The sequence below is a fragment of the Dendropsophus ebraccatus genome, chromosome 5 (genome assembly GCF_027789765.1).
Source record: "Dendropsophus ebraccatus isolate aDenEbr1 chromosome 5, aDenEbr1.pat, whole genome shotgun sequence".
NCBI lineage: Eukaryota > Metazoa > Chordata > Amphibia > Anura > Hylidae > Dendropsophus > Dendropsophus ebraccatus.
In genome coordinates, this window is record NC_091458.1 from 110,699,931 (window position 1) to 110,727,256 (window position 27,326).

General features: G+C 43.1%; 1 protein-coding gene across 4 annotated transcripts in view; it reads right to left on the minus strand.

Annotated features, from left to right (window-relative positions):
• The window catches only part of SEPTIN10 (septin 10), a 65,595-nt gene extending 40,387 nt beyond the window's left edge, over window positions 1–25,208 (minus strand). The window contains exons 1-2 of one of the 4 annotated variants that reach the window (XM_069970985.1): window positions 25,170–25,208; window positions 22,073–22,232 (exon numbers count right to left, since the gene is read on the minus strand). In XM_069970985.1, the coding sequence (XP_069827086.1) occupies window positions 22,073–22,232; window positions 25,170–25,201 (192 nt within the window). In that variant the 5' untranslated portion in view covers window positions 25,202–25,208. Of the gene's footprint in view, window positions 1–3,890; window positions 4,070–14,670; window positions 14,690–21,697; window positions 21,789–22,072; window positions 22,233–25,169 lie in introns of those variants that run through there. The other 3 variants (XM_069970988.1, XM_069970987.1, XM_069970986.1) reach the window with 3 other exon arrangements.
• Window positions 25,209–27,326: the final 2,118 nt, after the last annotated feature.

The window sequence follows — 27,326 nt, forward strand, 5'->3', positions numbered from 1 at the left end:
TGAGTGATATTTGCAATCTGTTGTACACAGTGTATACTGTGGTGTGAGATTAAATGCTATGATTCACGTTAAAAACTAGTAGATTTAGTGTAACAGGTTACTGGCAGAAGCTCAATGAGCTGGGATAACAGAGCAGGAGGGCCCTGATGCAAGATGGTCTGCATTCTGCCACAGCGCAACGGTAAACTGTGATCTGCAACAATGGACGTCCATAGATGTTATAAGTGATTGTATATAGCAGCCCATAGATGTCTTCAGTAATAGTATATAGCAGCCCATAGATGTCTTCAGTAATAGTATATAGCAGCCCATAGATGTCTTCAGTAATAGTATATAGCAGCCCATAGATGTTATAAGTAATACTATACAGCAGCAGCCTATACATGTCATCAGTAATAGTATATAGCAGCCCATAGATGTTATAAGTAATAGTATACAGCAGCCTATACATGTCATCAGTAATAGTATATAGCAGCCGACGGATGGTATAAGTAATAGTATACAACATTCCATAGATGTTATAAGTAATAGTATATAGCAGCCCACAGATGTTATAAATAATAGTATACAGCAGCCTATACATGTCATCAGTAATAGTATATAGCAGCCCATAGATGTTATAAGTAATAGTATACAGCAGCCTATACATGTCATCAGTAATAGTATATAGCAGCCGACGGATGGTATAAGTAATAGTATACAACATTCCATAGATGTTATAAATAATAGTATATAGCAGCCCACAGATGTTATGAATAATAGTATATAGCAGCTCACAGATGTTATAAGTAATAGTATACAGCAGCCTATACATGTCTTCAGTAATAGTATATAGCAGCCCATAGATGTTATAAGTAATAAAAATGACCGTTTGAATCAACTTTTAAACATAGAAGATTGTCAGCAGAAAAGACCACTTTGTCCATCTAGTCTGCCCTTTTATTATTTCTCTTCTTATTATATAAGGCCAGTTTCACACGAACAGAATTGCAGCGGATTTCACGCTACGAGTTCCGCAGCAAAATCCACTGCAATCCTGTGTCCTGTTCTGTAAGGTTTACATACTCGCAGTGGATTTGTCTTTCTGCTGCGAGTATGGAAAGCCTCATCCCCTATAACCCATTGCTGCCCGGTGAATACCTGGCCACACTCCGGCCTGCTTCTGGCTCCCAGAATTCAAATTCCATGTCTCCAGTTTAAAGCAGAGATTATGTCAGAAATTTGTTGAAATGATAGTCACACTTTAAATATACTTTTTCAGAATTATTATTAGTAATCCTGAAATCTTGCTTTTCTTAGTCTGGTAACTAGGGGTGATTGCACACTGCTACATTTAGATGTTCTGGCAGAGATCCCCCACATATAAATCCTAGGTATGACATACTCCGCTAGACCCAGCAGAAGCAACAATCTCCCCTTCAGGAAAGCAACAGATCCCAGGAGACCAACTAGACGCGGCTGCAGCACAGATGGACACCTAGGAAAAGACAAAATACCAGGTTTTTATGGACACTATATGGACATCTCGCCTGGTTAGATGAAATTTATTAATGTATTGTTGTTGGACTAGTGATGTATATATTCCGTGATTTACACTCTATGTGCCGGAGTGACCCCGCCCGGGGCTAGTTACCCAGAAGCAGTCTTGTGGTGTTATGTACATGTGGTCTATTTAAGTGTAAACTTAGTTATGCTTTGTAAGTGCTTGAGAAAGGCCCTCCATTATTAGAGGGCAGAAACGCGTTGTCATTAATAAAATAGTTGGAACTATTGCCGATGACCCCGAGCGCACTGCTGCAGTCTGTGAAGGCCACTTCAGTGATCTGATCACTTTCTGACTTGTTGGTCACCTGCGTCATCCTGAAGAGGAGATCGTTGCTTCTGCTAGGTGTAGCGGAGAATTTGTTTCCTATCGATTATCTACTCACAACAGCTGGTTGCTGAGGCTCCCCGACGTGCTGCAGTGAATTTATGCTAGTACTAGAGTTGTGCCTACCTGCACAACCTTGTAGGTGAGTACCTGGGATCAACAAATCAGTGATTTCACTGTATACCCATTGGTACCCGTCATTATTGCACCATGAAGCGCCCTTCTCTTCTTTTTTCTTTTAGTACCTTTGACAAATGTCCCTTAGTGGGTCCCATAGTAAAAATTAGATTACAGTCAGAAAATAGAAACATATTATAAAAAAACATGTTCCATATTTGTCTCTAATAAGTAACAATCAATATAGGCGATGAATTTACTTTAAAGGGAACCTGTCACTACTGTTACACTGTCTGAACCACATGCAGCATTACAGACAGACAAGCACCTTTATTACAGTGATACCTGATCAGCTGCACCCTTTCAGAGTAATCATAGCTGTAAGTTTAGCCATGAATGGAAGTCATCGATATAGACAAGTAGGGAGAAATATGTCATTCAGATCCCGGGAACAGCATAAGTGTCCCACTTCAGGTCCTGAAGGTTGGACCCCCAAACCATATCCTAGCAATAGGTTATTGCTTTCTGAGATAGGAATAGCCCTTTAATCTTCTTTATAGTGGTACTGCTGGGATGTCCCAGTAAATTACAGCTGATGGTGGCTATCTAACCAGCAGGACAGCCCGTGGTCCACTTTTACTTTCCTTGTATCAGGCCTTGCGCACTGAGTAAGGGTATGTGCACACTGCTTAAAACAGAGGGAAACTCCATTGCGTAATCCATGGCTCGCGCCCACTTGGACTAGACTCAATTCTATGCATGGGCAGATTCCTTCCTCCGTCCAAAGAATGAACTTGATCATTCTTTGGATGGAGGAAGGAATCCGCCCATGCATAGAATGGAGTTTACGACATGGGTGGAGACGCTTGCGCCCGCCGCTGTCCGCAAGCGAGCGACGCATTACACAGAGGTGTTTCCGTCTGTTTTAAGCAGTGTGCACATGCCCTAAAAGAGGCTGAACTTGGATGGAATGACCCCCATCATCGATGTTCATTCTTTGAGTAGAGAGCAGAGGCGCAAGAGAAATCCCATTGAAGAAATAGGGCAGGCAGAATTTCGAGCATTCAGCCGTAAATTCAGCCTCTTTTACTCAGTGTGCAAGGGCCCTTACAGAAAAGGGGATTTTTCAAAGAGAAAGCACAGGCACAGAATACTAGCTTACAACTATTTTCCATGATGCCTCCAAGGATCACAGTACTTATCCAAAATCCCATCAAAAACTAGGCGCATATAACTTTCTGTTCAGTGCCAGGAGTCAATGATAACATTTACCCCAGCTACCCCATGTAATGCCCCGTCTTCTGCACAACAGTGGTGACACACTGTACCAGCCTGCTGTGACCAGTAAGTGGGATGTGCCATGCTTACTGGCATTGCCATCTGTACACACAGCCCCATGTGGTATCATGGGAACATCACACTACAGCAGCAGAGGATTTCACAGGCTATGTATAGGTAGTTTACAGGACTTAACAGCTGGACATCCCCTCTAACACCAGTGCACATGTTACCACATAACAGCAATGCTAGGGGGGGTTGTAAGGATGCATTTGTATGGTGACAAACTGACTCTAACAGCTGAGTAATGTTAAAACAACTTAAATGATGTTAATTCTGCAACACAACTAACTCTTGAACTTGTACAACAGGTAGATTCCTATACAATAGGGCCACTGTCTCTTTAAGAAACTTGGTAAGTAGCAAAAAGAATGTAACGTCCCTCTATGTAGTATAGCACAACTATATGCAGTCTCTCAGAGGGTCCCACTTTCTGATCCTGCTAGCAGCAATGGATTCCCCTGCAGCTCCAGCTCTGTCTCCCCTCAGCAGTACCTTCCCCCCTGCTGCAGTGATGAAGCTAGCTGGGCACTCCTGTTACACTGCTGCTCTGCTCTCCACTTACTGGGCTGTGTTGCTCTCTTCCTTCAGTGCTGCACACTTGTAGCTCCTATGGACCTGGCTGGGCTGTCCTGCTTTCCTTGGATCACCTTGTCACACCACTCTTCAGCTCCTTAGCTGGACACTGCTCCTGAGCTCCAGCACTGGACTGTTCTCCTCTGCCAGGAACTGGGTGTGTTACACTTTTTGTGTCTCTGACTTTTTCTTCCCCAGTTATCTCTATTACTCCTAGCTGGGAACTGGCTCCCTCTGCTGGACTGAGGTGATAACAGCAAACCTCTATCTTCTAACATTGCAGCAGAACCTCCTGGTATTACATGGTGACAACGGGCTGTATACCAAGAACAGGGTAATGGAGGCCCCTAAGTGCTGCAAGCCCCCAAAGTCCCCTTTTGCCTGTGCTATGATTATTGTTCTGTCTGTCACAATGTATGATAATCTGATTAAGATACCCAATGCCACCAATAGCCCCCTATATATGTAACTCAATGTATTACCAAAGCTCATGTAATATATATGAGTAGAGAACAGGATGGTTCTGTCTATAAGATCCTGGAGAAGTAACCATACAGTTCTGTATAGTATCCCGAGAGTAAACAATCAGGGCACCAGTCCAGTATTCTTTCCCTTTGCATTCAGGGATATGTGCAGCTTATGTCCACTAGTCCCCATGTCTATGTAGTCTGCCAGTGTCCACCGCCCCCAGGGAACATCCTAGTAGGTCCTGTTGGGCAAGGTGGGGAGCAAGCATTGCTGGGGGAGGTGTCCCCAAGCTGGGTGAGAGCGGCGGCGGAGCCCCCTGCAGCGGGGAGATAGAGGCAGTAGAAAGGACAGTGAGCATCCCCCGGAGCAGAGGGGAACACTGAGCCATCATGGGACAGGGATACCGGCACCATAACTATGCCAGGGGCTGCAGCAGCTGCTAAGCACACAGTTGCTCTGGTCACACACGCTAGGGTTCAGGGTCCAGTGCCCAACCCTGCCATAATCCTCTCCAGCAGCCACAGCCCGCACAGCTCTGGGAGTCGGGTCATGACATCACCATTTCATCAAGGAAGTGAAGCCTTGATGCAGTAGTAAGTGCAGGGAAAAACCACTTTAAGGGGGAGATTTATGAAAGGGTGTAAATATACACCTGGTGTAAACTGCCCACAGCAACCAATCACAGCTCAGCTTTCAGCTCTGGCAAAATATAAGAAGAACTGTGATTGGTTGCTGTGGGCAGCTTACACCAGGTGTATATTCACACCCTTTCATAAATCTCCCCCTTAATGTGCATTTCCCTTAATAAATGTATACTGGTAATTTGTTTAACCCCTTTCCTCTTCAGCCTGTTTTGGCCTTAATGCCTGTCTATCTGTCTCTATATGTAATGATAACTCTGCGATGCTTTTAATCATCGCGATCATTCTGAGATTGTTTTTTCATGACATATTCCTCTTTATGTTATTGGTATACTTTGGTTGATACATTCAGTAGTTTTTTGTAAAAAAAAAAAAAAAAAAAACACATTTGAGCAAAAACGTGAAAAATTTACATTTCTTTATATTCAAAATTCTCTTGTTCTAAGAATAATAGTTATATTACATAAACTAATTATTACTGCAACATCTACAACATGTCTGCTTTATGGTGACGTCATTTAGTGAACGTCCTTTTACTTGTTAGGATGTTAGAGGGCTTCGATATTTTTCAAATTTTCAGGAAAATTTCAGCTCTGATTTTATTAGGGACCAGTTCAGTCCTGAAGTGGATTTGTGTGGCCTGTATGTTAGTTACCCTCACAAATCCCTCCACTGTAAAAACTGCACCCCTTAAAGTATTCAAAGTAACATATCATAAGTTTATTAACCCTTTAGGGGTTTCGTAGAAATTTAAGCAGTTTGGAGGAGAAATTGAAAATTTTCATTTTTTTGGCAGATATTCAATTTTAATCCATTTTTTTCCTTTAACACAGCAAATACTAACTGAGAAATAGAACTCAATATTTATTATGCTTATTCTAATGTTTCTAGAAATCCCCCATATGTGGCCGCAGTGCGTCACCTAACTCAACCACAGGCTGCAGACATGACAGAGACCTGGTGAATTTTGGGGCCTTTTTTTGTTTCAGTTTCAGAGGCCTTGCGGTGCCAAAATATTTGTGTAACACAAGTTGATGTTTCCATCGGTACCATTCAGGGGGACATGTGACACCCTAATAATTTTTTATAAAATTTTTTATGAGGTGGTACGAATAAAAAACACAATCTAGCAGCTGTGTTTTATCGTTTTTTTGTACGCTGTTTACTATACGTCACATATGAAATGTTATGGTTATTTGTCAGGTCGGTATGATTACAGTGATATCCATTTTATATAGCTTTTGTTATAGTTTATGGCATTTATGCTATAAAAACTGTTTGTGTCTAGCATATTGTAAGAGCAGTAATATTTTAATTTTTTTTCGCTAATGGAGTTATGTGAGGGCTTTTCTCTTTGCAGCATAAGCTGACGTTTATAGCGATGCACCTTTTGGGTACATGTGACGTTTTGATAGCTTTTATCTATATTTTTTAGGGGGCTTAACTTAACAAAAAAATGTCATTTTGGTTAGTTTTATTTTTTTTTTTTATGGCGTTAATAGGGCGGGATAATTAATGTAACGGGTTAATAGACGGGGTCATTACTGACACGGCGATACCAACCAAATATGTGTATCTGATTCATAGGCGATCATTTATAAAGGGGAGGTGGGGAGCGTGTATATTTATTTATTTATTTTTATTTATTAAACTTATTTATTTATTTATGTATTTGTGTGTGTTTAACTTTCACTTTACAGGTGCATCTATAATACATTACAGCACATGATCAGTGCTGTAATGTATTATAGAATGAATGAGCTGTCAGAACAGCTGACAGCTCATTCATTTGATCAGGTCCCTGCCTCAGTGCAGGGGCTTGATTGTTCTAATCCATGCCAGCCCAGAAGCATAAAGCAGCGTCTGGGTTGCTATGGCAGTGAAGGGGGGGGGGGTCAGATGGAGCAGATCTGCCTCCGGCTGCCCCATAGACACTGCGGTCCCATGGACCGCGGCACCTATGGGGTTAACTGCCGGGGGGGATCACAGCTCCCCTCCGGGCAGAGGCAGCAGGAGGAGGCTGTATGGCACAGCCTCCTCCTGCTTCCTGATCATTGCTAGGGACAGCGGGGGGAGGCAGGGACAGCATGATGTTCCTGGAACGTCATGTTGCAGGAACTACCTGCTTTACATGAAGTTCTGTGAACGTCATTTTGCGGCAAGGGGTAAATTTGGGTGGGGGCAATACAGGACAGGGGACAGGGGCTACAGTCTTGCAGCAGAATGAAAATCTGCTGCGAGAATGTAGAGCCATAGGGAATGACACTACAGAGTATCACAGCAGATTTCACTGCGGAATTTGCGACAAAGTAGAAGAAAGTCCAGTGATGGGTCAGCACACCTTAATAAATGTGGATATATGTATCTCCTTTGAGCAAATTGCCTGGGTGGAGCTCGACAGACCAGAAAAGTACCCTGGACCTTGGGGCGGTATACGTATGTATTGCAGAAAAAGAGGAAAGTCTCCGGCTCTCATAAAATAACCAATTCTTTATTATAAGTTCATTTAAAAGGCCGACATGTTTCGGACTTACTCGTCCTTAATCATGGCTCTAAATGACAAACAGACATAAAATATGTGTTATTTACATTGTACACAGTTAGTGACAACATGAAACGAATATGAGAATAAAAAACATATATATATGGACTATTGGCACAAGGTACATATCTACACAAAGGAAGTTAAGTATGTATACCCTAGACATATAGAATTCATAAGATTGTACAGACATATACAGATATATAAAATTCATAGGGCCATACAGACATATATTTTTTTATTTTTCTTTTCTTTTTTTTTTCTTTTGAATTTATTTATCTTTTTCCCCCTCATTCGCTCAGTGTGTGTGTTACGGCGTGGAACAGATAGGATTCCGCGGTGGAGTGACGAATTTACTCAGTGTTAACTGCCTCTAATATAGTTTTAATTAAGCAAATTTGTGAGAGAAATCCTTGTAGCATACCTCCCAACTTTTTGGACGGACAAAGAGGAACTGTAGGAAAATTTTACAGACATTTGTATACTTTTTAATTTAAGTATCCACACATCCAGGATCTGTTACAAATTCATGCAATCACACATAAAGGATCTGCTGCAGATTCATACAATCACACATATACAGGATCTGCTGCAGATTCATACAATCACGCATATACAGGATCTGCTACAGATTGATACATTTAGTTACATTGATACTGCAAATCTGCAGTAGATCCTGTATGTTTGACTACATCCTTAGGTCCCAGTCACACATCAGTCTGTAATTGCGGAGGACAGGATTGCAGATGTGTTTCAGTAACTGTTATATAGGTGACATGGACACATAATGGCTTAATCATTGTTTTGTGTCACGGATCATGTCCCTAAAACGGATCTGTAACACCTACATATGTGTGTGATCTGCATATGTGATATGATGTGTGACAGGGACCATAATGTCACATGATTCATCTAAATATAATAATTTTTAGGATACAACTTGCACCACATGATGGAATAATATGCAACTTTGGGTCTATTATATAGTAAGAGACCAGACAACTTTTTATAGCAACATAGAAAGTTTATAAATGCAAATCTAATTCATGGGTCAAAAGAGGGGCATGTAAGGGGCAAAGAGGGACAGAGGAACTTGGCTCAGAAGTAGTGACTGTCCCTCTAAAAGAGGGACACTTGGGAAGTATGCTTGTAACTCAATAGAAACTTGAGAAGTGGCTTGTAAAAGAAACAGTTCTTACTAAGCTCTGTGTCACCACCTACTGGTAATACATGATATTGCAGAGGGATCACTAAAATACAAACCTGCTACAATTAACATGTGTATTCTCTTCTATCATGTTGTTACATTTGGGAAGGAAATTAAAGTACAGAAGGGGTGCGTTCACACATACAAGATCAGCAGCAGATCTGCAGCTAAGTTGATGTCGCAAATCAAGCAAAACATCAGTTTCAAATCTGGGCCATCAAATCTGCTGCAGATCTGCTGCAGATCCTGTACGTGTGAATGCACCCCTAGGCTATGTTCACACTGCGTACGAATCTGTACGCAGGTCTTACGCTGCCGTACATGTGCGGCTGAAACTACGAACATACGCCCGTAGTACAGCTATGCTTCCCTAGCTTGTTTCTAAGCGATCTGAGGCAGGTGATTTACTTGGAAATCTTCGCCCAGCCCCGTAAACCACACAGAACCTTTTGGATCGAAAAATCAAGTTCAATTTAGCTGGAATAAGTACTTCGTACGGGACCGCATGGAAATCCACGGCCGTGAGTTTCAACATTTCCGTCTTGGTCTTGTTCATTTTTCACGGCACTGTATACGATCCGGCCGTAAGCTCATACATAGTGTGCATTGTGCGGGCGTATATCGTATACTTTCAACGCATCAACTTTAAAACTACGTGCGTATATTCGCGGTTTGCACTACGGACCGATTCATACGCAGTGTGAACATAGCCTAAAACAATAAGTGGGATGAATAAAGGGGTTGTCTGAATTTAGATTTTTATATCTCTTGTTATGATTAAAATTTATAAAATAAGCCATACACCGCTCTGGTCATCCCTACAGTTGCAGCAATGACAGGCCCATATACCCCCATCACCGCTGTAGCCAATGTAAGCCAAGCTAGCTGGGGGGACTAGAGCAGAGGCATTTGATGTAACAGGGATTAAACATGGGGGCATACATTACAAGCAACCTAGCCATCAAACCCCAAGACTTCTCTCTAGTCTAGCATCTGTGACGTGTGCAGATAAACAAAATTCACTAAAGCCCCACATTACAACATACAGGACTTAAAGTACCTGCTCATAGGGAATTGGTGCTAGATAGCACAGGTACCTTCAGAGGCATTCTGAAGCTCATTCCATGAAGGATTATAGCTTTTTCGTCTGACTCGATGGAACTACCTATTAAACTACCTAATAAAGTATGAAACATACATAAACATGGAGCTTTAACTGTTTGGGAGCTCCCGGCATAATAATAAATTATGAGGTCAAGAGTACAGTCCGTGGTATACAGCTTGCGGACCATATATCAGGGACGTGTGCATGCCACCTATATAAATTAATTGGACTGCAGCATCATATTTGTGAAGATGAGTGTAAACATAACCTGCACTTGAGTTGTTGAGTGAACCTGCTCCAAGAGAGAGAATAGTATAGCCTTTCCCTTTATGTAAACCTGTAAGGGTTCTTCTTTAAAACCTAATTCCCTGGCAAGAAATGGCTGATAAAAACCATGTACATACACGTGCGGTACAGTCACCACCTGAATAATATGACATGTGTAGTAACTGGCTCAAACACTGGAAAAGAATACAGACGGTTGGAAAAACCTTTATAACGCCTTGAGGAAGGAACAGTTGGCGACCAAATACTATATCCTTTTGCCAAAACATAATTGAGAATCCTTTCCCCCACACCGTCTCGCCAGGAGCTATATTTAAATATATTTTCTGTACAGGTTTTATTACACAGAAGTGGTTTCTCTAGGCAATTCAATGTGAAGCATGACATGTAGTAACTGAAAGACTTCTGTATTAGGGTGCTTCATAATTGTCAGTATAATTATTAACGGGTAAGGCGTTCATTCCATCGCTCCTGTTATACAACATACATTTACAGAGTTTATAGGGTGTCATATACAAAAGTGGTTAAAATACTTAACAACATGAAGATACATATGGTGTACAATTCTTCAAGGGGAAAAAACTTCCCAAAGGGCTGAGGACATAATTTCCTACCTTCATCCTCAGCACTGTTTTTGTTTAGACAAACATGGCTTTCTTCCAGAAATAGACTCTCTCTAGTCCTCAGTTAGGCTGTGGATTTTGCAGCTCAGTTTAACTGAAGTTACTGCAATTAAATTGTAATACAACACACAGCCTTAGAACAGGGCTGGTGCTGTTTTTGTAAGAAAGTAGTTGTAAACTAGATAGTTTGGTGCAATAGGAGATTGTACTACAGTGCTCTGGTCCGACCGCTGAAATGGAGAGAGAAAAAAATAGCTGTGTACCTGGAAAGGCTCAGTAACTGCAGTAAGAACATGCATTAACTCCTGACGAAGCTCCGTCCTGTACTTTATTCCCCACCCAGTCTTATTTGTTCTACTTCTCCAATACAGGTCTTTGCTATAAATGCATATATATGGATCTTGTACATTGAGGATTTTGACTTGGAGGGAAGATATCCACAGTTAATTTATTCAGTGAGTGGGATAGGCTCCCAATACATGGGATGCTACCAATGATTTATGCTTATGCAAGTTTTTAAGTGTTTTTAAAGGGGAACTATCAGCAGGTTAGATTAATCTACCTTGCTGATACCTCCTTATTGCACATAGGGCACTGAGGATGAAGATATGTCTCTTACCTTCATTCTCGGCACCGTTCCTGTGCAGTTTTAATGTAGTGGTCTGTACGGTAAGGCCGTTTGGAGCACTGCCCCGCCCCGAGAATACCGACCCAGAGAGCCCTTTTCACTGATAATCATTAGAAGGGGCCAGCCAGGGACGGATCAGTGCTCCAAACAGCCTTACCTGACAGAGCACTATATTAAAACTGCATGGGAACGGCGCCAAGAATGAAGGTAAGAGACATAGCTTCATCCTCAGCGCTTCATGTGCTATAGGGGACTATCAGCAGATTAGATTCGTCTAACCTGCTGATACTTCCCCTTTAACCTTTTGGCTATGATGTATATGTATTAATGGTTAATATCATGCCCTTAATTCACTCTAACTTAAGTTCATAAATATGAGTTTTTATTATTAACTTATTTTGGTTGTGCAGTTACTATATGACAGCATTTCATTCTAGATGTATTTGTTGCGTTTTTGTGTGTCCTACTGCACCCAACATTCATGCTAGGATGGTGCCAATAGTTTACCTTTTTCAATTTTTTTAATCTTAATAACTATGATGCTCCACACCCCTAATCATTTTAATTGCCCGCCTGTGGACCTTTTCCAGTTCCAGGGCATCCTTTCTGTAACCCAGTGCCCCAAACTGAACAGCAACAGAAGACAAAAGAAGAGGCAGACGCTAAAAAGTCCAGTCAACAAAAGGGACATAAAATATAGATAAACTCTATATAATTCGGCCACGTGCGTTTCTCTACATGTAGAAACATTGACATTTTTCATGGGTTTTAACTGCTTAAAACAAACAAATTTCCAAATTGAATCAATGATTAGAGCCGTCTGCATATTGTCTGAAGGAATTCTCACTGCAGGATTGGTAGATTGGCAGGTAATAGCTCCAGGTGTCACATTTACCACCGCCACACCAGACCTGAACAATACCACCGTACTGTGACTGGATAACACCGCCACACCAGACCTGAACAATATCTCCATACTGTGACTGGATAACACCACCAGACCTGACCAATACCACCATACTGTGACTGGATAACACCGCCACACCAGACCTGACCAATACCACCGTACTGTGACTGGATAACACCACCACACCAGACCTGACCAATACCACCATACTATGACTGGATAACACCGCCACACCAGACCTGACCAATACCACCATACTGTGACTGGATAACAACGCCACACCAGACCTGACCAATACCACCATACTGTGACTGGATAACACCACCACACCAGACCTGACCAATACCACCGTACTGTGACTGGATAACACCACCACACCAGACCTGACCAATACCACCATACTGTGACTGGATAACAACGCCACACCAGACCTGACCAATACCACCATACTGTGACTGGATAACACCACCACATCAGACCTGACCAATACCACCATACTGTGACTGGATGACCCCGCCATACCAGACCTGATACCACTATACTGTGACTGTGTAACACTGCCATACCAGACCTGATACCACCATACTGTGACTGGATAACACCACAGCAGACCTGAACAATACCCCCATACTGTCACTGGGTAACACTGCCATACCAGACTTGACCAATACCACCATACCCCCCCCCCCCCCTTCAAAAAGACACCACATTTATGAGCAAGTATGAATGGGCAGTGGGAGACTAAAAGGAATATACAAAAATATAAACAAAAAAAAGTTATTTTCTTCCTCTTTCTCCCTAGTGTTGCCCCCCCCTGCAAGGTGCTGCCCTGGGCACTGGACCACAGCTGCCTAGTGGTAAATACAGCCCTGGCCGGGCCTTCCCCCAGTGCTCCAAGCTGGGCCGGTGTTCAAGCAGAAAACGCCACCGAGCTTGTTTTGAAGAAAGGACTGCATCACTGGGATCCAAAAAAAATTGTCAGTATCTGTGATGGTACATTTGCTTTAATAACTCCTACAGACATGAATGGGAGTTATGGAAATAGTGTAGTGCCGCTGCCATGAGCTACAATAATTCTATAACTCCTGACTTTAGGAAACAGTAATGCCCTTAGTGCTATGCTGTTTCCATAATTTTTACTGTATAAAACATACAGACATAGAGTAGAACAGGCTGTTAGGCTTTTTTGTTAATCCCGGCCTCGACAATCTGGCCGCCACAACCTGGCCGGATAGAGTGAGAGGGAAGGTGGCACTTGAATCTTTCATTCATTTATTATATCCTATGAATATGCCATAAAAGTCTGTGATGGGAATGCTCCTTTAAGCAGCTCTAAAATTAAACAATTTCAACACACCAAACTACAGTATCTAACTAAAAGAAAGCCAACCTTAAATGTATCGTGTTAAGCAGTCAGACAGTAAAGTATACATCCCAGTGGTAGGAGACATAACCTAGCCTGCTTTACATCAAAGAATGTCTGGATCGGTTTTCCTGGTAAGTTTCAAGCATAGATGCAACTAAGGGAAATATTGCAAAATGGAAAATATAATAGTATAAATACTATTTATCTAAAGTTGGTGGCAAATAACTTTTAAAAGTAAGATTTTTTTTTCTTTATTGTTGTGATACATTGAGATACAATTTACCAAGTATAACTTGGTATTGTCTTCTTTTTTTTTTTTAACTAGTCACCTTTACTTGTGTGGTAAGGCAGGAAACAAGCCAGTACTTTCCATTTGGTCCGCTTCCACTTTTCTTGGCAATATTGTTCTCCGGCTTGTATCAGATACATACATCCGAACTACATGACTTTTGTTATGATATCAAGTTGATCGAACCCATACAGAGCCTATAGGATGTGGAGTTGGTCTTCAAAAACCTCACACTATTCACTATCATTGTGTTGTGGAGATAAAGGTTGTAATAGGAACCATTCGGCAGCTGTTTTCTCTTGTGCTTTTCCCAGAATCTTCCATAAAGATTCCATGTGTTTACATAGGGGGAAGGGCGAAAATGCTGCTAAAATAATCAAGAGAAGAGAAAAAGCACACCACAGGATACAGAAAATGTACACAGCAGTAACTGTGATGCCAAAAGCTCCCTATGGTAACATAAAGGGAAAAGGTAGTATGCACAGGTGGAATGGTAGATATAGCGCTGTAGAAAAAATGGATTTGCCTGTTAACATTCTAAAATAAAAATGTAATATTTTATTACTTGTAATTTATATGGTTAATCTATTCTGTACCTTTCATTTACAAAACTGCATCTAAACAGCCCCCAACATACCCCTCCCCAAGAATCCTAAACTGCTCTTGCTATGTTGAATCTATAAGGAGTATAGGCTGTATTTACGATACCTGTCCACGTTCCCTGGCGTTTCTGCCTGCTCTCCAGCCGCTGACAGAACCTGGGATCATGGACAAATATATTCTTTACAGATTCATCAGCCATTGACCACACATCGCTATTACGCATATCGATGCCAAGTCGGTCGCCGATGATTTTAGGTCAGGACCAAAAGACACGATCAGCCAATGATCATTGTCATCGGCTAATCGTTGTCTTTATTACAAGACTCTAAGAGACCAACAGACCGCGATGCACCAACCCCAACAAATAGTGACAGTGGGGCCTTGGATTATGAACATAATTCGTTCCGGGACTGTGCTTGTAATCCAAATCTACTCTTAAACCAAAGCAAATTTTCCCATAAGAAATCACTGAAATGCAGAAAATTGGTTCCACACACCAAAAATAATGATTTTTAAAATTCTGAATAACATGTAGAACAGACGAAACAAACATTTAGAAACAACTGAATATGTGATATTATAAGTTAATGTACAGTATAGCAATCAGCATGTGGAGTATAATGTATAGTAACTGCATAAACCTGAAAAACAGCAGCAGTTTGAAGATAAGGAATGGAGCTGCAGATCCCCATAATGCAGTAGCGTAGTATAACAGGCTAGAATAGAGAAGCAGGGCTGCTGTCAGAGGTCTGTGTGGTCACATGACAGCAATGGGGAAGGGGGAGGGTGTTCAGCATGGACCAATGAGGAAGTGAGAATCACAGAGCTGTGCAGGAGGACAGTGACAGAAACTTTTCTATACAGCAGTGTGAACAGATTATAACAGGAATGGAGAGGATGGGAAACACGAGGGCTGACAGAGACTGCAGGGAGCATGAAGGAATGAGCAGGGCATATGTGGGCACATACATGCAGCACTCTCTGTACGGGGAGAGAAGGTTTACAGCTATCAAGAGATTACCTCCACAGTCTGCTCCCCTGATGTAAGCCCCAGCCTGAAGTGGATGTGCCATGATTTTGAAGGTTAGGGAGACTTCCTGGGTCAGAGTACAGGGCTGTAGACCAGTGATTTTCAACCTTTTTTGAGCCGCGGCACACTTTTTATACTTAAAAAATCCCGGGGCACACCACCAACCAAAATGGCACAAAATGACACTAAAACAGTACTTATTATACATATAGTTAATAATATAGATTCTAAATGTATTTATACTCACTCAGTGTGAAACCTGGGCCTGTTTTCTTCTCCCCCCTGTGCTTCTCTCCCGTGCTTCTCTCCACCATACTTCTCTCCTGTGCTTCTCTCCACCATACTTCTCCCCCCTGCTTCTCTCCTGTGCTTCTCTCCACCATACTTCTCCCCCCCTGCTTCTCTCCTGTGCTTCTCTCCCCCATGCTTCTCTCCTGTGCTTCTCTCCACCATACTTCTCCCCCCTGCTTCTCTCCACCATACTTCTCTCCTGTGCTTCTCTCCCCCATGCTTCTCTCCTGTGCTTCTCTCCACCATACTTCTCCCCCCTGCTACTCTCCACCATACTTCTCCCCCCTGCTTCTCTCCTGTGCTTCTCTCCCCCATGCTTCTCTCCTGTGCTTCTCTCCACCATACTTCTCCCCCCTGCTTCTCTTCTGTGCTTCTCTCCCCCATGCTTCTCTCCACCATACTTCTCCCCCCTGCTTCTTTCCTGTGCTTCTCTCCACCATACTTCTCCCCCTGCTTTTCTCCTGTGCTTCTCTCCCCCATGCTTCTCTCATGAGCTTCTCTCCACCATACTTCTCCCCCCTGCTTCTCTCCTGTGCTTCTCTCCCCCATGCTTCTCTCCTGTGCTTCTCTCCACCATACTTCTCCCCCCTGCTTCTCTCCTGTGCTTCTCTCCCCCATGCTTCTCTCCTGTACTTCTCTCCACCATACTTCTCCCCCCTGCTTCTCTCCTGTGCTTCTCTCCCCCATGCTTCTCTCCTGTACTTCTCTCCACCATACTTCTCCCCCCTGCTTCTCTCCTGTGCTTCTCTCCCCCATGCTTCTCTCCTGTACTTCTCTCCACCATACTTCTCCCCCATGCTTCTCTCCTGTGCTTCTCTCCCCCATGCTTCTCTCCTGTGCTTCTTTCCCCCATGCTACTCTCCTGTGCTTCTCTCCACCATACTTCTCCCCCTGCTTCTCTCCCCCATGCTTCTCTCCTGTGCTTCTCTCCACCATACTTCTCCCCCCTGCTTCTCTCCTGTGCTTCTCTCCACCATCCTTCTCCCCCCTGCTTCTCTCCTGTGCTTCTCTCCCCCATGCTTCTCTCCGGTGCTTCTCTCCACCATACTTCTCCCCCCTGCTTCTCTCCTGTGCTTCTCTCCACCATCCTTCTCCCCCCTGCTTCTCTCCTGTGTTTCTCTCCCCCATGCTTCTCTCCTGTGCTTCTCTCCACCATACTTCTCCCCCTGCTTCTCTCCTGTGCTTCTCTCCACCATACTTCTCCCCCATGCTTCTCTCCTGTACTTCTCTCCACCAACCTTCTCCCCCCTGCTTCTCTCCCCCATGCTTCTCTCCACCATACTTTTCCCCCATGCGTCTCTCCTGTGCTTCTCTCCACCATGCTTCTCTCCACCATACTTATAACCCGCCACTGATCGCTGCGCATTGTGGGGGAAAAAACACAGGGCCACCATAGTTTGGGGAACTTTCCCCGCGGCACACTGGTTGAAAATCACTGCTGTAGACCACACTCCACCTCCCACCCAGTACAAGCTTTTAAACCAAAGCAATGCTCTTAATCCAAATTACTCTTAAACCAAGGTACCACTGTATTTGCATATTGTACTATATAGACCAGGCTGCAGTTATTTTTGTGATTGCAATATTATGCCTTTTTATTAGTGATTTTATTACTTGCTGTGCTAATTTAAAGGAGAAGTCCAGCGAAAATTTTTTTATTAAAGTATTGTATTGCCTCCAAAAGTTATACAAATCACCAATGTACACTTATTATGGGAAATTCTTATAAAGTGCTTTTTCCCTGCACTTACTACTGCATCAAGGCTTCACTTCCTGGATAAAATGGTGATGTCACGACCCGACTTCCAGAGCTGTGCGGGCTGTGGCTGCTGGAGAGGATGATGGCAGAAAGATGCTTAGTGTCCCATCAGTGCTCAGTGTCCCTCAGTGTCCCCCTGCCATCATCCTCTCCAGCAGCCACAGCCCGCACAGCTCTGGGAGTCGGGTCGTGACATCAACATTTTTATCCAGAAAATGAAGCCTTGATGCAGTAGTAAGCGCAGGGAAAAAAAGCACTTTATAAGCATTTTCCGTAATAAGTGTATATTGTTGATTTGTATAACTTTTGGAGGGCAATACAATACTTTAATACAAAAATGTTGTTGGACTTCTCCTTTAATAAAGTATGTTTAATTTCAGATTAAATTTTAGTGTATATAATTTGTGGTGTTTGTTGATTTTTTTACCGCACAGAATAGTGTTTTGTATAGTGATCAGCCCATTAATAGTTTGTCTCTAAATCTGTACACAGCAGAGCTTAGCCTAGTTTAGCTGCACTGTCCCTCCCTGCTCCCAGTGATCTCTTAGTCTAGTTTCACACTCGTTTTTGCAGTCTGTTTAATGGATCCAATTTTAAATGATTACGTATAACATACAGAAAAACGTGGTCGAACATGTTCTTGTGTACGCTAAAAAAGAAATAAAAAACAAAACTTATCCGTTTCGATCTGTCTTTTTTTGTAATGGAAGTCAAAGGAAGAACAGATCCAAATGGATGGCACACAGTGTGAATCCATCCTAATTCAAATTAGCAATACCAGATGCTGTACCCGTTGCCAGAGATAGAGAGCACCCATTATGACATCTGGTAAAGCTATTTAGAGATACACGGCACCAGGAACAGCCGAGCGTGCAGTTATGGCTATGGTATTCTCTGCTACTGCCTGTACTCTGCTCAGTGGCAGGCGGGGGGGCATATGCCCCCCGGGCCGGTTCCCCCAGTAAACTAGAGGGCCGCAGCCAGGCTGAGGTGCAGGTGTGTCACCCGCCGCCGCCCTGTCAAACGGAGGCCGCCAGCTGCCAGACACTTTGGGAAAGGGCAACACTGCGGCTGCAGCTCCTCTCCTGGCAGCGCGCGGTCTCCTGTGATCTTCTGGCGCTGGCAGCATGGTGCAGAGACGCTGCCTGCGCCAGATGTGTCAGGCAGCCTCTACCATGAATTACAGAGGCTGCAGGGGCATGTGACGCAAGCAGCATCTCTGTACCATGCAGCCTGTGCCGGAAGATCACAGGAGACCGCGCGCTGCCGGGAGAGGAGCTACTGTAAACAGGTGACAGGTGAGTTAATGTTTTTGTTTTTTTTTTTTTCTGATGGGAAAGTACGGGGGGTGAGCTGGTTTTACTAGTAGGGGCACTGCACAGAGGAGAGGGGCTTTATTGCATACTATATGGAGCACTATTGGGGGGTATTGCATACTATATGGAGCACTATTGGGGCGTATTGCATACTATATGGAGCACTATTGGGGCGTATTGCATACTATATGGAGCACTATTGGTGGGTATTGCATACTATATGGGGCACTATTGGGGGTATTGCATACTATATGGAGCACTATTGGGGGTATTGCTTACTATATGGAGCACTATTGGGGGTAATGCATACTATATGGGGCACTATTGGGGGCATTGCATACTATATGGGGCACTATTGGGGGTACTGCATACTATATGGGGCCCTATTGGGGGTATTGGATACTATATGGGGCAGTATTAGGGGTATTAGATACTATTTGGGGTATTTGATACTATATGGGGCACTATTAGGGGGTACTGGATACTATATGGGGCAGTATTGGGGGTATTGGATACTATATGAGGCACTATTGGGGGGTATTTGATACTATATGGGGCACTATTGGGAGTATTGTATACAATATGGGGCACTGTAAGAGGGTATTGGATACTATATGAGGCACTATTGGGGGGTACTGGATACTATATGGGGCACTATTGGGGGTACTGGATACTATATGGGGCACTGTGGGGGTATTGGCTACTATATGGGGCACTATTGTTGGGGGGATTGAACACTACAGTATATGGGGCACTATTGGGGGGACTGGATACTATATGGGGCACTGTGGGGGTATTGACTACTATATGGGGCACTATTGGGGGATTGAATACTACAGTATATGGGGCACTATTGGGGGGATTGGATACTATATGGGGCACTATGGGGGGAAGTAACTTATCATTTGAATAGAGGTGGATAGGTGGTATTATAAAAGTGCAGAGCCTAAGATGTGTGTCCGACAGATTCTGTAGAGATGGGTTGTGAACTAATGTCGTTATTATGACAGCCTGGGCCAAGTGGGAAAGATAACAGAAGAGGAAGACGCCAATCAGAGAAGATGTGAGTCACTGGATGTACTATATCTGTGCTGTAATATGCTGACTGTATGGAGGTATTAATGGTCTACATATAGTGTACTGTATACAATATGATGGTGTTAGTCATTATGTGGTGGTGATAAGTAGTCATGATATGGCGGTATTATTTGCCACCGTATTGTGTGATTGGTAATATTAGGTACATGCAACTGTACCCTAGTGATTGGCCGTGACTCATGGGCGACTGCTGTGTGCTTGCCCCCCAGGCTAAAGCTTGCCAGCCAGCCCCTGACTCTGCTACTGAGTGTAAGAGCAGCAGCAGGGAATAACAGGTGTTTTATGGCCATGAGATGTTTTATTGCTTAACCACCGGACACTTTACTTGGACAGTTTTATGTGATAGACTATTTAGGTGACTTTTATGTCTTTTTCATTATATATAGGACTTTAACATGGCTATGAGGACATTTTCCCTTAAATTTTCCTTTACATAGTTTCTTTTTTCTTTACAATAGTTCCCCAAAATATCACATAATATCTTTGTGACACATTAGTAAAGGGTAAAACTGCTCAGGTGTGTGATTATTCTTAGCGCTGTTCTGGGTCTTGTTAAGATATGCCCCCAAACAGCGGAAATGCTGCAAATTTTCTTTAAGGCACCAATGATGCATTATATTAAATGTAACATACAGCACAGACCAAAAGTTTGGACCCGCCTTCTTATTCAAAGAGTTTTCTGTATTTTCATGACTATGAAAATTGTAGATTGTAGCGGCATGCTATTCCATCCGGTTTGCGTTTACTTGGACCATCATTTATTTTTTAACAGGACAATCACCCCAAATACACTTCCAGGCTGTGTAAGGGCTATTTGACCAAGAAGGAAAGTGATGGGGTGCTATGCCAGATGACCTAGCCTCCACAGTCACCAGACCTGAACCCAATTGAGATGGTTTGGGGTGAGCTGGACCGCAGAGTGATGGCAAAAGAGCCAACAAGTGGTAAGCATCTCTGGGAACTCCAAGACTGTTGGAAGACCATTTCAGGTGACTACCGCTTGAAGCTCATCAAGAGAATGCCAAGAGTGTGCAAAGCAGGAATCAAAGCAAATGGTGTTTTTTTTTTGTTAAGTTTACTGTATAATTCCACGTGTTAATTCATAGTTTTAATGCTGTCAGTGTGAAGCTACAATTTTCATAGTCATGAAAATACAGAAAACTCTTTGAATGAGGTTTGTCCAAACTTTTGGTCTGTACTGTGTTTCAAGTAAGACTACTTTTTTACGCAAAAGAAGGGTCCGTGGAGTCTCAGTTACAAGTCTCAAAACACGGGAAAAGCCAGATATCCCTCCAGGGGAGGGAAGCCTATTGCCAAGTGGTGCCTCCCAGTGGGGAGATCACCAAACCACCCAGATATTTAGCCCCTTAAGTCCCACTCGGTTGCAAGTATTGGAACATAAATAGGGAAATACCAGGGTGGCCCCTTTTACGTCAAAGTCTAACTCTGTGGCGAGTATTGCGACATGACAAGGGTTTACCAAGGCAGACATCCATCCACAGACGATCGTTTCGGGGTAGTTGCCCTTCGTCAGTGTGGAGTAGGATTCTGGCTAACAGGGCAATGAAAAATAGACCAACAAAACACAGCAATCGCTGAGCTCAGGGAGACCAGCGACAAAAAAATCAAATGGAGTACTTTTTAACGCAGGAAAATCTTTTCAAAAGTCAGGGGTCGTCACTGGGCGTTATCTGCAGTGATGATGAAGGGCAGAGCAAGATACAGGCGTCTGGAAAAAAAGAGATGCGGTAGAGTGGCGCTGTGCCCAGAAAAACACACCTCTATCACCCGTCTTGCCCGCCCTTTTATCCTACTGGTGTTACTTTACCTGCTTCTCTGCCTCTCAGATCTTGCTGCTGTCTGATGATTTTTATTAATTTTTATTTGGTGCATGTTGGAAGAGGGGTAGTCTTATACAGCTAGATTATCCCAAACTCTATGTTTTAACTGGAAAAATTGGGGGTACGCCAGAGAATACAGTATGTATAATTTGAGAGATATAGACTCACTCACATGTCCCATGTGTCTGCTTTGTTGTATAACCTGTTGTCCGTGGTTACAGCTCACCAGGCATCCACTTTCTTGAGTCACTTGACCTGTGCCGTTAGTACTGCAGTTGGTTTTCACTTCGCATGCTGCAAGGGGGATTATGGGAAAGTGTCTGCACTGTTGCCTGGCAACCGCAGGGTTACAGTTTAGAGAGGAAACCGGGAAGAAATCAGATGTATGGGAAAGAAAAATGGTACAGGGATGTAAGCTATTTTACTTAAAACAGCAATTTTTTCTCTTTTACATATATGTATGTGGTCCACATCTGATTATACCTTCTTTGCTTTGTGACACCGTCCCTTTAACCCTTTATTTGTGGTTAGTAGAGACAGTGGCACGAAAAGGGAGTGACAGAGGGAGGAAGCATGTCCCAAAGTAAATTTACTGCAACGACTGGAGTTGTGGATCCACTGAACTGCCGCTAGCAATGGCGTAAGCCGCACCAGGGAGCGGAGTCTAAGGGGCCTCTGGTCTTCACCAGAGCCCATCACAAAGTGGGTTGGATTTGCTGCAGTGGGCGACCCCCAGGGCACTACCCCTGGCTTGGCTTGCAAGCGGTGGCGGACGAGGTGCAGCTTGAGACACATAGGCAGGACAGTAGGCAGGAACACAGCAGGAGTCTCAGGCAGGAGTCACGGACAGGAAGTAGGAATCATGGACAAGGGTCAAGGGCAGGAGAACTGGAACCACAATGCTAAGGGTAGCAATGCTGAAGCTTCAACAAGGAAGCCAGTGGCAAAGGGGCCTTTTCAGAATAGATGACAGTTCCTCTTTAATATTTTAGGCTATATACTGGTTCTTGCCAGATACTGATAGCTTAATTGTTGTAAAATGTTTTGTATAAACCTGCAATAAAAATGACCACCAGAATTTCTAGGGTACTGCTATTTGTAAAGGCAGCTTATAATGCAGTAGAAGCTATTAAAGAATCAGTAGTCCGTTCACTTCATGTTCACACCTCATGGATTATATATATCTAATATTTAGTCCGATCCCCAGCTATGGGCACATCTGTGTTTAGTTAACTAGGACATCTGAAATAACTCCGGTCTTTCATGTTCCCTCAGCTGGAATACCGCATGCTGTGTCTCCTATGGAGAACTGTCCATCAAACTGAACAAGAACATTTGAAGGAGTCACATGGAAGCCAAACAGGATATTTCTATTTCATTATTAAAGATTATGAGAGAACATTTAATGCAGCGTGAGTCTGTGTTCACACAGTGCATAACACAGTGCATACTGAAGCTCAGAAATATATTTTGTTTACAAGCAAAATGACATTCAAGCGTTTCCCACTCAACACAATGTAACTCAAATAAAGTAGGTGTATGTTTAGGCGTGATACCACCATTTTACACCTCAACAAATTGTGTGTGAAAATAGCTTGAGATGGTAACTAAAACATATAAAATATATATGTGTGGGTGTATATATTATATCCATCTATTTTAGCACAGTAATCTGCTGTGGTGCTATGCTTGTTGTACACTTACAGGTAATACAACTAACATAAAAACATAACTACAATGCAATGTACAAGTAAAGTCAGCAGGGTATGGGAATAGATAGGTGATAATGATCCAAAATAAGGACGTTTTATGGATGAAAAACCGTTAGTATATCATTGGCATTGTTCCAATATTGCATTCATATTTTGTACAGTACATACCAATGGGCTGTCCCGAGACAAGAAATAGTATAAACATAGCCTTAAAGTGTGATTCTAAGTATAACACCGTCCGGTGTTATCCTAACGGATGCTTGGTGGCGTTCGGCACGTTCCTGCTGCCGATACTGCTGTATTAACCGCAGGAACATTATCTTTTTATAACTGAATTGCAAGTACTGCTGGGTATGCCCACAATTCAATTAACCATTGACTACAATGTAAAGTACAGCCACCGATTGTTGTTAATGGTGTATATTCAGAGCAGAGACTGGTTACAATTGGTGGCCACAAGGGTCTTTTCTGGGTCCTATTCTTTTTAATATGTTTGTAAGTAACATAGGAGAAGGTTTGGTAGCTAAAGTTTGTCTGTTTGCTGATGACACAAAAGTGTGCAATAGGGTTGATATTCCTGGAGGTGTCAGTAATATGGAAAATGACTTAGGGTTACTAGATAAGTGGTCCAAACATTGGAAATTGAAATTCAATGTTTCCAAATGTAAAATAATGCACTTGGGGAAGAGTAATGCTCTATCCGAGTATCACATCGGCAGTACTGTGTTGGAAAAGACTTTAGAAGAGAAGGATTTAGGGGTAGTGATTTCTGACAGCCTTAAAATGAGTCACCAGTGCAACCAGGCGGTGGGGAAAGCAAATCGTATGCTGGGGTGTATAGCTAGAGGTATAACCAGTAGGAAGAAGGAGATTGTGATCCTGCTGTATAGAGCTCTAGTGAGACCACATCTGGAATGATGTGTCCAGTTCTGGAGACCTCACTTAAAAAAGGATATTGATAAAATATCCATTATTTGGATGATCAGAATGAATTACAGCCATTATTCTATATCTTGTGTGCGCACTGCTGGCCAATTCCGCCTTGACTTTAATTGAGTGCATTATTATATTGCGGCTGGTTTCAATCTTTCTTCAAAATCTAACAAAAATGCCAAAAAGACGCCAGCAACCAGATGTTAGCTTGAAGTCAATGAAATGCCTTACTTTTTGCGTTTTTTGGGGTGGCGGTGGAGTCTAGGAGAGGGGAAGGCCGGAGTGTACTTCGTTGGGGGGGGGGGGTTAAACTTGTCGTCCCAGTCTTTAAACAATCAGCAAAAGGACGCTGGTTGACCTCAGGGAGATCACCCGAAACACCGCAGAGACACCATCACATGTCTCGACGTCAGTGTATTCTAGAACATTTCCCAGGGGGCAATGTTCTAGAATACACTGACGTCGAGACACGTGATGGTGTCTCTGCAGTGTTTTGGTTGATCTCCCTGAGGTCAACCAGTGTCCTTTTGCATGCACTTACTAGGCATTGCTTCCACTAGCCAGAAACCTACTCCACACTGATGAGGGCCAAATACTCTGAAACAGCTGTCTGTGGATGGATACCTTGCTTGGGTGGTTTCCTTGATTGGAGACATTTCTTGGCTTGGTTGTTCCTTCCCGGGGGAAGGTCTGGCTAGTTCACTGACGTCGAGACATGTGGTGGTGTCTCTGAAGTGTTCTTTTGCATATTTGATTTCCCAGGGGGCAATGTTCTAGAATACAATGTCGAGACAGGTGATGGTGTCTCTGCAGTGTTCTTTTGCATATTTAATCAATCAGCAGCTGAGGTGGGACTGAGCCACTGACTGGCTCAGCACAGACTTCATTTTTTGCTCAGCCACTCAGCAGCTGGGAAGACATTTGAACCCTTCCTTGCTGGCACGGGTGCCGTGCGAGATCAGTCTGGCCCCCAGGGGGTTAAGTAGGGGATTCAAAAAGACAATACTCATTTAAAAATATTTTCATTAAGAAAAAAAACAAAACACTGCAACACCCATCGTTGACTGTTTTATAAAATTTACATAGTCCACCGAATCCGACGTAATCCTTAGGATACCAATATCTAAAAAAACAAAAATGAGAGACACCAAAATTAAAGGCAGGAGCAAAACGCCCATCATTTTGACAGGTGTTCTGCTCATTACAGTATGCAGCATCTGTACAGATAGCTGCTTACCGTCTAGCACCCAAGGGGTTGAGGATGCATTGCATCCCCTCTTAACCCTTTGGGTGCCATAGTGAACAATCTGGCCCCCAGGGGATCAAGTGAAGATGCATTGCATCCCCACTTAACATTGTGTGTGCCACACAGAACAGTCTGGCCCCCAGGGGGTTAAGTGTGTTGCATTGCCTACTCATTATAGATGTCTTCTCTCTTCCCCAGACTTGAGTTTGATGTGTGCCAGTCTCTTTGATGTGTGCCAGTCTGCTCAGCCAATCAGCAGCTGAGGTGGGACACTGTTGAACTCTCTGCTCAACCAAAAATCTGCCCGTTCCCGCAGTCGCTGACTGGCTGATTGATTAATGACCGGGAGGGTAAGTTTACCTCTCCCCCCCAGCAACGGAGCACAGTCTGGGTTAAGTTAACCCCCTGGCAGTTTTTGTCCCCCACCCCAGCATACACAAACTCAGTCAGAGTCAGGGTCTGGCACTTTCCCCAGAAAGGATGGGGTAGTTAACCCCTTAATTTCTGGCACTAGTGCATTCGAGTTGGCGTTTAGACCTGAAAACAGACTTCAGCAATAAAGTCCGTGTTGGGGTCTGAACACCAACCCCAAAGACATCAAAGCCAGTACAAACACTATACACATTTGAACAGAAACACAGGAAAAAAAAATGCAAACGAATGAAAAAAACCACGAAAAATCTGTGTCTGGGGCACCCTGAAAACACAGCCGCAGTTTAACTCCAAAATTGTGGCTGATTTAACCTTTATTTTACATTGTGTGATCATACATGTAGCCTACGTATAGGATGCAAAATAAATGAACACAAGGATGAATTATGAATGTAATAGCAATCAAATATGGAGGCATCTCTACTGTAATTCCTCTCCGTAGACTTTAATAGACAATTTTCTTGTACAAAACAGTAGCACATACTGCATTTTATATAAAACCTGCATGTATTTTATAGGTATATGTAAATCGCCCTATACATTACCATTACTGTCTGGAGGAAAAATGTTGTATTATGGTGCGTTCACACCTACAGGATCTGCAGCTGATTTTCTGCAGCAGATTTCATTTAAATAACTGAACACAGCATCAAATCTGCTGCAGATCTGCTGCAGATCCTGTAGGTGTGAACGCACCCTTACAGACATAAAATACTCTTCTGAGAAATTAGCCTAAAACAATTTATAGGCAGAACTGCACTGAACATGAGTTTTAGTATGGATGACAGAATTTCTGCCTTGTAAGCATGCTGCGTGCTCTCCACAGATTGCGCTGGGGGATCGGGCTATTTGGCGCTCCTCGCCCCGCTTGTTCTCAAGATCAGTACGGGTCTGATTGATCTGATTGGTCCGGACAAATCAAAACTTTCAGCATGTCTCTATAAGTCAAAAGTATTTTATGATGACAGATATCTGTTATTTTACAGTGTGTGAACACATAGCCTATGGCCGTATCCATGTTCTCCAGGCAGCCTTAGGGCTGCATCCAACTTCTGACGCCCCCGGCATCACATGCCGCACTACCACACTGGCATTGCCTTATC